The sequence below is a fragment of the Emydura macquarii genome, unplaced genomic scaffold, assembly GCF_026122565.2.
Source record: "Emydura macquarii macquarii isolate MOO-44397 ecotype Brisbane River unplaced genomic scaffold, CSIRO-AGI_Emac_v2 contig_2205, whole genome shotgun sequence".
Lineage (NCBI taxonomy): Eukaryota > Metazoa > Chordata > Testudines > Chelidae > Emydura > Emydura macquarii.
In genome coordinates this window covers 9462792-9475167 of record NW_027132342.1, presented here as the reverse complement: position 1 = coordinate 9475167, position 12376 = coordinate 9462792, and the positions used below count along the sequence as shown (strand labels likewise).

General features: G+C 36.5%; 1 protein-coding gene across 3 annotated transcripts in view; it reads right to left on the bottom strand.

Annotated features, from left to right (window-relative positions):
* MPPED1 (metallophosphoesterase domain containing 1) overlaps positions 1-12376 on the bottom strand; it is a 65392-nt gene that overhangs the window by 39697 nt on the left and 13319 nt on the right. For all 3 annotated transcript variants that reach the window (XM_067558980.1, XM_067558982.1, XM_067558981.1), the window contains exons 2-3: positions 11459-11721; positions 6286-6467 (exon numbers count right to left, since the gene is read on the bottom strand). In XM_067558980.1, the coding sequence (XP_067415081.1) occupies positions 6286-6467; positions 11459-11610 (334 nt within the window). In that variant the 5' untranslated portion in view covers positions 11611-11721. The remainder of the gene's footprint in view (positions 1-6285; positions 6468-11458; positions 11722-12376) is intronic.

Genomic DNA, 12376 nt, shown 5'->3' with positions numbered 1-12376 from the left:
GGGTATTGTGCTAGGCAGAATTTTTAGTATTCTCTAAGAGCAGTGACAATCATATAAATGCCCACTTAATGCTTCTCTCCCTCTCATTTCAACCTTTTAGAATACAGCAGTGAGTGATATAGTAAAAAGACTGTATAACAGTCTCAGATTGCTTTTTTAGCATCTCTTTGACAGTTCTGTGTTTAAACACTTGGCTGATGTCTGGGAAATTTACATTATACACCATACAAAAAAGTATGTTAATCTTGAATAACATTGTAAATCAACACTCCTCCTTAAGTCATTTGTAAACTGTTAGATCTAGCCATTTCTGCAACATAAAAGTTAGCAATTAAATCAACCACTAAAATAACAAATAAATACGCTATATTTCACCACTACATTTGCAAAATGGGAATTCTTTAAATACATAGATATAGATAAATAAAACTAGAAATAATGTTATAGGAACATACGTTAGAAAAAAATCTGCTAACATTCAAATATATATTCCAGGATACTGTGTTACATGTATAGTAATTGAACAAATTTCTCTCTAAGGAAAATGGACTACCTTCCAGCATAGGACCTTCATTTGCAGATCCTTGGTTCCTGATTTAAACCACCTCTAACGATGCAGAACCAATGCACTGTCCTATTGCATACAGGAGTCATTGTGCAGCATAGTTCACCCCTAAGCCACTGAATGAATTTTACCCTGTAAGAGTAGTCTCTTTATATTTAAGCTACAGTATGAAATTCTGTTCCCTTGTTTCCACCTTTAAAAAAAACTTTAAAAATTCTTAATAGGATGAAAAGATTCTACAATAACTTAACTTTTTTTTGCCTTTTAAAATATTTTATTTGTTATATAACATTTTTCTGAGGGATAAAGAAAGGATAGGTCAGAGAGAACTGTGTGAAAAAGTAACAATAAATACCACTTCACACTTACTACAAGGATTTCACCCCCAATTTGATACGGACTCCAATTCAGATCCTGAAAAGGAATCTTCAGTATCCCAAATGCCCATCTTGTTAGTGGGAAGACTATAAAAGGATGTGTACTATGTCAGTATATCCAGCGCACACCACTAATAATAATGTTTTACATTTATGTATGATGCTTTATGGTATATGTTGAAAGCACTGTACAGATAGTCATAAATTAACACATCTGTGTGTCAAGTGGCTAAGTATTATTGTCCCTATTTTATAAAGGGGGAACAAGACAGAGGCTGTGACTTTCAAAGGCCTCTAAGGGAGTTAGGTGCCCAGTTCCTATGGGAAAGGATTTGGGTGTCTATCTCCCTCAGTAAAAAGTCTAGCCAAAGGCCACAGCCACATCAGAATTAGATTCTGGACCTCCTGCCTCCCCTCCCAATCCTGCATTTGTGTCTCCTGGCCCCACTGCCTTCATGAAAAACTTCACTGAAGCCAACAGAGTTAAACACAGGCTAAAACTTGTGAGTCCAGAATCAGACCCACTGTTTGTAATGATAAAACTAACTTTTAGACAGAAGGGGGCGGGGGAAGCCATGCCACTTGGGGTATAATGGTATCAATAGCTATGGAAACAGGAGTTATTCTGCAGTTCCTATGACAGGAGGAATCATAATTTTTACTTTAGCAATACCAAGACTGTAGAATGCACACCGACCCATATTTCAAACTGCAGTGGTACATAGTTGCTCTAAAGCTGGTGCAGCCAGCCATGGCAAGATGACTAGGTGTAACAGGGGAGATCCTCTAGCATAGCAGCACCTACATCATATGTTCCCTGATGCCAGCACAGAAGTCATGGCTGGAAGAAATGTGATATGGGTCAGCTTCCTTACACACTGGTGATCCCCAGTGTAATTTACAGAAGTCCTCAGGCTGCTCTAAGTTAGGCCAGAGGACTGGCCCAGCACAGACAGCCCAGGATTGTGAGAGCAGCACTATAAATTCATCTTTGCAACCCTCTCTCCTTGACTATGCTGTGTACTCTTCAGAGGTAGCCAAGGATCCGGGACAATGTATGTTAAAGGAGTGCAATGAAAACCAACCTTTTTGGGGGGGTTTTTTATATGCCCAGGCTTTTAAAAATGACATCTGTTCTAAATCCCTATAAGCTCAATGTTTCTCACTGCATTTACAAAGCCGTTCTTTTGTAAATAGATAATTAGTACTTAAACACCCCTTTCCAGGGGTTTCTACGTTAACATAAAAATAGTATCCTGATGGTCAAAATGGCAAGACCAGACTTCATACATTCTAATTTCTTTGCTTTTCTGAAGGATGAATTTCTTTCTTCTTCACCACCATTTTAAGCTGTCTTAAATATTAATATTATTCCACCCTAAAATATACAGTACCTGTTAAACCAAGAAGGAAAATATCTGCCGTCAGTGCATAAGTCTCCATTTTACAAAGGATCTGAAACTAAGATTGTTTTCTTTGATGAAGATTTGTATCTTGAAACAGGGATACTGACTGTTGATCAAAATTAGCCAATTTTTATATAAACAGCAATGCTATAACAATCATAAACAGTGTGTAATGATAACAATGTAGCATATTGGTATCATTATGGCCAAATAGGCATTTTCATTCTAAAACTATTTTCAGATTACTTCAATTTTCTTTGGGAAAAATTTGATCCTTTGTGGGTGAAATTTCATATGGCAATTCACAGTCTGGAAGTGAATTTGTGTTGAAGTTTGATGAAATTCTGCTTATCCATTCTTGAGATATGAAAATAGGAATAAAATGGTGGTTTGTCACCAATTAAATGTTCCAGGTGTTTTTCATTTTTGTACTGTAACTCTAAACCAGCTTCATTTCAAATTTGGCATGAACTTATTCCTCAAAGAATAAGAAAGCATTTGACACATTTTAGGAAATTTCATTCAGAAATAATGAAGCTATGAACATTAGAAAATATGCAGCATAATTAAGTAATCGTCTAAATCTACACACAAGAGTACAATGCTCCACATACACACTCACATAAGTGGGTGCACAACTAGAGCGTCAGATTGAATATTTAGTTCAAATTCCATTAGTGAAACTCAGAGCCCTAGTGTGCACTACGGCTGGGAGTGTATAACATTTGGAAATGTTCGTGCAAGGTGGAGCCATGGGAAGCACTAAGGCTGCTGAACCAGATAGACCTTTTCGAATGCCATCATTAAAGAGTGTGGGGGAGGAGAGAATAGTTGTATTCATAATTTGAGGACTGCAGCAGGGCCGAGACCATGTTTTTGTGTTTGTTCTATAAAGCAGTGGTTTTGTGGTCTATCATCTGGCCCCACTACACCATCCATTTCAAATTTGGAACCTTCTGAAATCCCAAATGCACTTTGAGCTCACAATGCTTCAAGAAAAATGGGCTCAGGGAAGAGATTGGGACAAAGAGAAGAAAACAACAGAAGTAACAATATGACAGGGGGGAAATTAGAAAAAGAAAAAAAAACAGGCTTGAAGAAGGAAAGAAAGAGTTTTAGGTCTAAGTGTTCCCTATTTTGCGTAGCACTTAAGTACATGTTCAACTTTAAACATTAGCTTAAGTTCTATTAAAGTCAGCGCTTTTAAAGTAAAATATACTTGACATCAAAGACAGGGAGCCTGAATTTGATGTGGAGAAGAAAGGACATGGAGAAGCAGCCATAGAATTTGGCCAGGTGACATTGGAAAGCTCCATTAAGTTGAGTGGAGAATATAGGAACAAACTGGAATGCCAGAGATCCAAAAGAGTATGAGAGAAGAGGAAATTAAAGAGTGGCAGTCAACATCGCACACAAGAAACTTGGACATAAAGAGGAGATAGGACACGGAGCTGTAGTTTGAAAGGCAGGTGAGCAAGGGAAGACTTTTAAGGATAGAGGAAACTGTTGTATGTTTGAAGGCTGAGGGGACAGAGCCAAAATAGAGAGAATAGAGTTAAGGGAGAACTGAGACTAGGATGAAGGATAATGCAGTCTGGGAGGGAGCAGGGAAGTATGTGAGAGAGTGAAAGCTCTTACCAGATGGTGTCAATTATTTTTTTGAAGAAACTAGCAAGATCCTAGCCAAACAGGGAAGAGGAGGAGAAAGAGGTGGCTGGGGAAAGAAGAGGCTCTAGGGGTTCTAGATGCATGAGTCAATAAGGAAGGCAAAGTACAGCAGGTTTTCAAAGAAGATGGATGAGTTTTTACTTTATTTATTTAAACTTAACACATAAAAACCCCCACCTATTCAAAGGCTCTAGACACCGCAGCAGAGATTTAAAATATAAATCCAGAAAAACAACACTAGATAAAGCAGATAACCATCATAAGCATAACAAGCAAAACATTCTCATCCCATCGCCCAAATCTTAGGAATACTGCTCCCACCCAAAAATCAACCTGAAACCCACTCTACCCTCCCCAAATGACCATTCAGAGAGATGTGCTTGGCATCAAGCCTTAAAGATCTGCAAATTTTCAGACTATTAATTGAAGAAAAGAGAAAAACAATTCCATTGACAAGGCCATCATAGAAAAGGCCCTGTCAGCACCTCCCTCACTTATAAACTTGAGGGGATTTTTGCTGGGGGACTTCTGCTCTTCACAATGGGGGCAGAATCACACAGCAGGCCAGGGAGTCTCTCAGGTAGACATGGACTCAGCAGCAACCCAGACTTGCAGTCCTGGTCCCTGCTGACTAACAATGACCTAATACTGCTTCCCTTCTGCACTACTGGGTAAATATTGACTTTGTGTATAACAGATAACCCTAGGATTTGGAACAGTTTTTGTGCACTAATTTCTGTACATTATTATTCTGAAGACTCACAGCATAATTGAACATTGCTTAGTGTTGTAAGAGTGTCCTACTGTCCTGTATTGCCTGGGCACAGAAAGATTGAGTGGAGGGTGTTACAGGTTTAACTCAAAATGACCATGCTTTTGTGTGTATGTTTCCACCTTAATGTATCATAACTTTTTTTCTTAATTATTTTGTTAGGCATATTATTGGGCTTCCAGACACAAATATCTATTAGCATTAGCCTGCCAAAATTAGGGTAAAGGCTTCCTTGTAAATATTTTTTTAAACTGGAAAGGCCTGACATTTTTCTTACTGCATATCAGTCTCCATGCTTCTGTCAGTTTTGTGCTGCTCCTAGCCAATTCCACACTGGGAAATGCTGTAGCGCGTAGCTAAGAAGATAGGAAAACACGGGAAATATAAATTAAAGAAAAAAGTCCCATCCCTGTAAAATGTGTACTTCATACAAAAGTTTTTTTAAAGCCACTCACCCTACCCTCACATTTTTTGATAAACAAATATCAGAAACTCTCATTACAAGAAATAATTGCTTTGCTCATCCATTCTCACCTCCTACTCAATGACTGTCATTAGCCTCAAGTACTCGGCTTTCATCCACCTCCTCCATTGTTCTCTATGCACTTGTATATCTATGTTTACTGTTTATTGTATCATTCTACCTCTGCATCTAATGAAGTGAGCTGAGTCTCACGAAAGCTTATGCCTACAAAAATTAAATTTGTTAGTCTTTAAAGTGCCACAGAACTCTCGTTGTTTTTGCTGTATACAGATTAACACGGCTACCCCTCTGGAAATATCAGAAACAAGAATCCATGTTTATGCTAAGTCAGGGCACCAGCACTGCAGGAACAAAGAGTATGATTTTACTCTGGAAGCAGCATACTCTTTCCAATTTCCACTGTATCTTTTTTTTTTTAAGCACATGCACTTCTACAATGTTATATATGTAAATCACCACTTGCCTGCCCAGTGGAAAAGAATTTCAGCTATCAATGCCAACAGTTGCCTACAGAAGGCATCTGCATCTGGTCTGTCACATCCAAGACAGCAACCACAGACATGCATTTTGCTTTATTTGGAATTTCATTGCTGTGGTGCAGCTGAGCCTCAGAGAGAAAAATTAACAGCCTCCAGGTTTAAACAGACAAATGCTTTCCTCACAACAACTTTTTATTGGGAGGGAAACCCATAACAATGTATGTAAGAGTTCTGATGCAAATCATAAAAGGCCCAGTGAGGTAAATTGCAAGCTAATACCAAAAGTTGCTTATTGTACATTTTTCCAAACTTAAAAGTGGAAAGGCAGAATGGAGGAATAATCACATGAATTTCATTTGCTCAGCTGAAAATAACACAAATATTTTTAAAAATCTGAATTCTAAATATTGCCATTCAAACATAAAGCTAAATTAATATTCATCATTCCTGAGTGCATGTTTTACTAGAAGACAGAGAGAATACATTCATTAAATTAACGTTTACTTCCAAAACAGCATGTAATTTGATACTTACCTAGCCATTCATTGAATTTTTTAACTTCGCTAGGAAGTCCCAGTTCAGTGAAGTCACCAGCATGTATTAAAACATCTCCATATGGCATTTGGATTGGATCAGTTCTTGAATGAGTGTCAGAAATACAGACAAAGCGGGTATATCCTGGAGGTTTGGGGGCATCATGGGGCACAGGATCCACCCTATGGGAAATGCATCATGACAAGGTTATGAAATACAGTGGACTACATAACCTTTTTAACATTTACTTTGCAATTCCAATACAATTTTCACTCTTACAAAAGATGATGTATTCTGGATCTGTATGATGGAAGTCACTTCTTACAACAAACTCACAGAATTACTAGGCGGTGTAAGAATTTTGGAGTTCACCTCACTGTGCTTTCAATATTGGTTGGGTAGATGGATTAGTTTAAAGGGATTATGGAAAAAGGATTGTTTCAAAGTTATTGCCATATTTCAGATACTTATGAGTAAAACAAAGGCATTTCCAATTTCAAAATAACGTCCTGTGTTCATTGTTTAAATATGATTACACACTATGCTGAGAGAAGCATTTTATCACACATATAAATATATCTAAATGCATTTTCCTAATTATATTTTTTTCTGCAGGTTATAAAATTCCAACAAATTTAATTAACACATGTTTGGAGATATGGTTCAGTGTGTTAATGCATTGGCAGATAAGAACTCTACTGATGGCTGCGGCAAATGCACTTTCTATCCTTATTATTGTCAGGACAATTGTGGTAACTTTCTGGGCTTAATTATACTAAGTAAAATCAGATGCAGTGAGGAGTGGTGCTGCATTGTACAGTGCCCAATTTCAAAACTCAAAACTGAGGAAAAGAAATGATCTGACCCAGTTTTATATAGCTTCCTCATGATTTAAGGAAGGAAGGCAGAAAACACAAATCTGCTGCATGAGATATACTTATTTGCAACTCATTAAATCTCTTAACCCTCAACACATTTAATTACAATATATAGATGCATTTATGCCTGATTGTACCATAGCTGCAATTTCACTGGGGTTAATTCTGGTGGAAAACCCAGAAAAACAGAGATCCAAGAACTTTATTAATATGAGTAAAATCTGAGACAGAACTATAGTTGTATATGAACAATTCAGTGTTCCAAACATTTGTCTTTAAATGATTAAAAACACTAATTTAGTTAATTGTTATGTATAAATTGCATCTTTCCCCACCAATCGGCTTCTCTCGTGGTTCAATTTTTAAAATTTAATTAGGAAAAAATAAAGTAATAGACCTTTATTATTACTAATGCTAACACTTTGGTGTTTACTGGAAAAGCTGTCAGAGGTCTTCAAATTATTTTACAAACATAAGCTAATTGTCACAACACCCTCAATGGGATAGATAAGAACTGTATCCATTTTATGGATGAATAAACGGGGGCATGGATATTAAGTGACTTGAAAAGTTCATATAGTCGGTGGGAGACATTAGTGAGAGAGCCAGGAATAGGATCCTGTTCAAATCATTCAACAACACTTATAAAAAGTCTCACTTTACCATTTCATTAAATACATTGAAAAGCTAATGTATGAGCAAATTCTCTTTGTTATACCATTTTTCTACGCTTTTTTGGTGGGAAGGGGGGAATTGTCTTTTTTAAAACCATTACATCTATTGGCAGGTTCTAGCAAAAGTCCAAACTTTTCAAAAGTTTTTTTTTAATTTTACTAAATCCCACGAGTAATGACTACTTAATATGAGTGCTGTACAGCAGGAAATCTTAAGACCAAGCTTCCTAAAGTTTCACACCTCTTGTCAATTTCTCAACAGAAAGTGACCAAAAGTGAGGCCAAAGGTTGGATCATGAAACATGCACAAAAGCAGAAAGTTGAGGTCTCATATCCCTGACCTCTAAACTATTGCTCTCCCTGTCTCTTACTCCCCAATAAAAGTCATTGGGCACCTCTCAGTTATGCAGTTTTAAATTATAGATACTTCTCAACTACGGAAGAAAATAGCAAGAAAAAAATAAAATACTTCCCCAGGGTTCTCAAGCATTTGTACAAGATCTGAGTTAACACTGCTGGGTTTTCAGTGTAGCTCATGAAGTCTATCCCTTAATTATGTCTCTTTCCCCATGTCTATCGCTGAAACAAAGCCAAGTGCAGCAGTAACTTGTGCATCAATAACTTGTGCATCAAGTAGTAACAAAAATTCCACATAGTCCTTCTCTGAAGCTGAATGAAAAGACAAAAAGACTCATCATGATAACGTATACAGCACACAATACATATGCTTTTCCTTATGAACAATTTAGAACTTTATTTTGTGGGAAGCATTTTTCTGATTCACATTAGTCAGCCAAATTATATATTGCTTTAAAACACAGTACAAAGGGCCAAAAAATACTGGGTATAAATAAATAAATAAATACAATAAGGAAATTAAATGCAGATCACAGTCACAGAAATATGCACACGTTAAGGACGTGTGAATTGCATTTGCAGTACAATAGTATAAAAGTATGTCAGGTTTCACATAAATACATTTAACTGTACTGTAGGAAACAATTTTTTGAAGCCAGATACTGATGTCCCTGAGTAGCACCTTACTCCCATGAATAGTTCCACTGATGTCCAATGAACTGCTTGCAATGTGAGTAAGAGAAGAATGGGGTCCTTGTAGTCTATGTTGTTTTTTCAAAATAACATATAAACTTGCATATAAATTGAAAAACAAAGCTAAAATTTCTGGACAATAGTTGCTGGAGGTTGATATACACACAGGGCTTCAATGGGGTTTCAGAGGTCTGCCTGCATACAGGCAGGATTGAGATCTTAAATCTTCAGGGGAGGACTGTCATGATTTAGGTCTTTATAGCTCTGATTGCAATATCAGTGCTTAACAAACAGGAAATGATAATAACCATAATAAAATAAATTTGCCAACTGTGGCCACCCAGGCACCTCACCAACAGAGAAACAGGAAAGACAAAGATGGGGCCAGGAAAATGCTGTGAGAGGTTTGGAATAATCCTGGATGGTGCAGACAGAGAGTGCAAGACAGCACTGAGGACCAGAAAAACCATATATATATACACACACACACACACACACACCATAAAGCTGAGGTCAGAAGAGCTTTTGGAGGAGGATAAAAAGCACTGAGGAGAAAGGAGTTTAGGGCAAGTTTGGGGGTGAGTAAGTTTATATGGGGCTTATTCATTATTATTTGCAATATCGTTAAACTAGGGATTTTGCAAGTATATAATTCACTAAAAGGGTGAAATTCTGGCCCTATTGAAGTCAATGGAAAAACTACCATTGACTTCAGTGGGACCATGATTTCACCCCTAATATTTATGGAAATAAAGGAGATACAAGGTTACATTTCTTCCTCTGTCACCGTTCTGTTAATATACAAAAGGCAAGAACAATTTAAATACTGTAAGTATTCATAAAAATTCTTTGTGATTTCTACTGTCTAGACAAATAGAGTTGGTCAAACAACTATTATGAATAATATTTGTTACAACTTAGCCTGTTTTTGGTTTGCATGAACCTTTTTCAAATGCATTAATTATTCATAAGTGTTGAACAGATTTGGGGAATAATTTTCAGAGAATGACTTGTTTGTGAACTGCTCCCTTTAGAGTATTCACTGTGTTGTGTGGTGGATCACCAAAGACACTTCCTATTGTATTCACTCACTGACTTGGGTGACTGCAACATTAAACAAGAGAATAATCAGTAGCAGATGGCTAATAATGAATAACTAACTTCTAGCCCAAATTTTGTGATGAAAACTCACTCATGCAACTTTTGGGATTGGCAAACATATTCATGAATGCCCAGTGGTTGTCTGAATATTCACAAATAAGGAATATGCCCCACAAATCTCAGAGATCTGAATTTGGCACTTCTATTTGCCAAAATATTTGTGAATCCATTTTTTGTTTGTTTGTTTTCTGTTACCATTTGCCAGCTCTGCAAACAAAAGATGTTCCCTGGTGCAGATATTTTATTTGTTTTATTATCAGTTGTATTGGGACACTGCTAAAAGCCCCAACCAGGGGTCAGAACCCTATTGTGATTGGCATATATAACAAAAAACCTGCTCCAGAGAGTGGGTGTTCACATACTTTAACTCCACCCGCATGCAGACATGTGTCCACATTAATCTTTAGGTTTCCTTTCTATGATATATAATTTCTACCACAATTTGCATGTAAAATATCACTGAAAAGATACATATCAACCACTCAGATTTTTTTTAAATGAATCATCCCCTACATTTAGAAAATTACCAAATTGTATTAAACATAGTGGATGTGAGTAAGCCAATCTATTCAGTCCTGCTAAAGTAAAAAGTGAAAATCAATTCTCTGATCAAAATATAAGATTGAGTCTCTTTTTAAAGAATAGAATAAAATATGTTACAGATACTGATTTCCTATAAAAATATTTTGAAATGGATTTATATACTTAATTTATATACTTAATAGCTTAGCAGTTTTGCTCTTCCTTCTGGCTCTCAACTTTATGGCAGGTTTAATTTTGTAATGATGATCCTACACTTTATATTAAAAGTAAATCACCATTCAGAGCTGTTAACTTTACTGATATCATTATATATAAAAAGTCAAAAACAAACATTATTTTAATTAATCTTTAAGCACTCCATATCTTTCACATGCTGATATTAAAGTAGCCTGCTGGGTGGGTATGCACACTATTTTATTTGTTGCAGTCCTTTTTTTTCATAGTACATAGCTGTGGCATAGCTAACTAACTAACCAAACAGGAATTTTTTTATTCTGAATACAGTCTTGGTATTTCAACAGCAATTGACATGTGATGCAGGTTGAGAATGTGAGTTCATAATGCTGATGAATGGTACTAAGATTAGAAAATATCATCTATACAAAACCCCTTAATTACATTGCTTGTTGTTGTTTTCTTTTTTATAAATACCAAATTGTGCTAGCATAGTGATTCCTACTCCACCCTTTAAAAAAGACCTGTGCTTCCCCAATGGACTGAATTATATCATTACAGTAATTATTATTAGAAAGACAGCAAAATATTGTTCTCCAAATTCTTTCTGACTGGTCCATCAAATACCACATTGACAAGGCAATAACAATTCAGAAGGCTGTGTTAGAGCAATAACAAAACTATAATACTTACATTTGCACATGTGGGGGCTGAAAACGTCCCTGGTTAATGTTGTAGAACGTGAAAGCCTGCGTAGGGTTTGAGCTGTACTCATCCACTTCAATTATGAGTCTACTGTGTTGATGCCTTCTAGCTGCCATAATGTGCGATTGGGCGAAAGCCATGCTTGCACTGTGTAGTATGGCTTTTTCAGACAATCATCTGTGCTATCTTTTGTACATCGATGGAAGAAGACCATGTCATCTTACCTCATCAACATGCTCCGCTTTTGAAACCTAAAAGCAGATTGAAGAGATGGAGCATAACCGTTTGACAGTTAATCTGTTTTGGATTTGCTTTATTTAATGTCAGATGAAGATTTAAAGGGGGAGGGGGAACACTTACAGCTCAAAGAACTCATTACAAACCTTTCCAATTCAGTAATTTGATGAATATATTTCAGTCTGAATTCAGGGGGCAGGGAAACTTGCAAAAGAACACATAATGCAACACGTTCAAATAGTTAAGTCTTTTAAACACAAATTTCTATTGCACCGTGCAGTACTGCTGGGGAAAGGTATATCAAATGTTAAGATTCTGTGAACACAATTATTTATTCAGTAAATGTACCTGTTGTATTTGTGAATGTTTACATCATAACCCCCTTCAAAATTTTTCAATTGACTGCCTGTGCATAACTAAACTGCAAACAAATTTCAAGTTCATTAAAAAGCATCAGTTTAAGGACCGTTTTTCCATCATACTGTGGCGTTCATAAAAGGGATGTGTTGTCAATAGCTGCTCCCTTGAGACTAGGAAACAGGTATCAAAATGGGCTTCCCTGTCACATTTTATGTTATGTATGGCTTTGTAATAATCTCTAAAGGGCCTCCTAATACAAATATGAAAGCTCAAAGTGCTACTGCTCCACCTATCACATCTCATATCCTA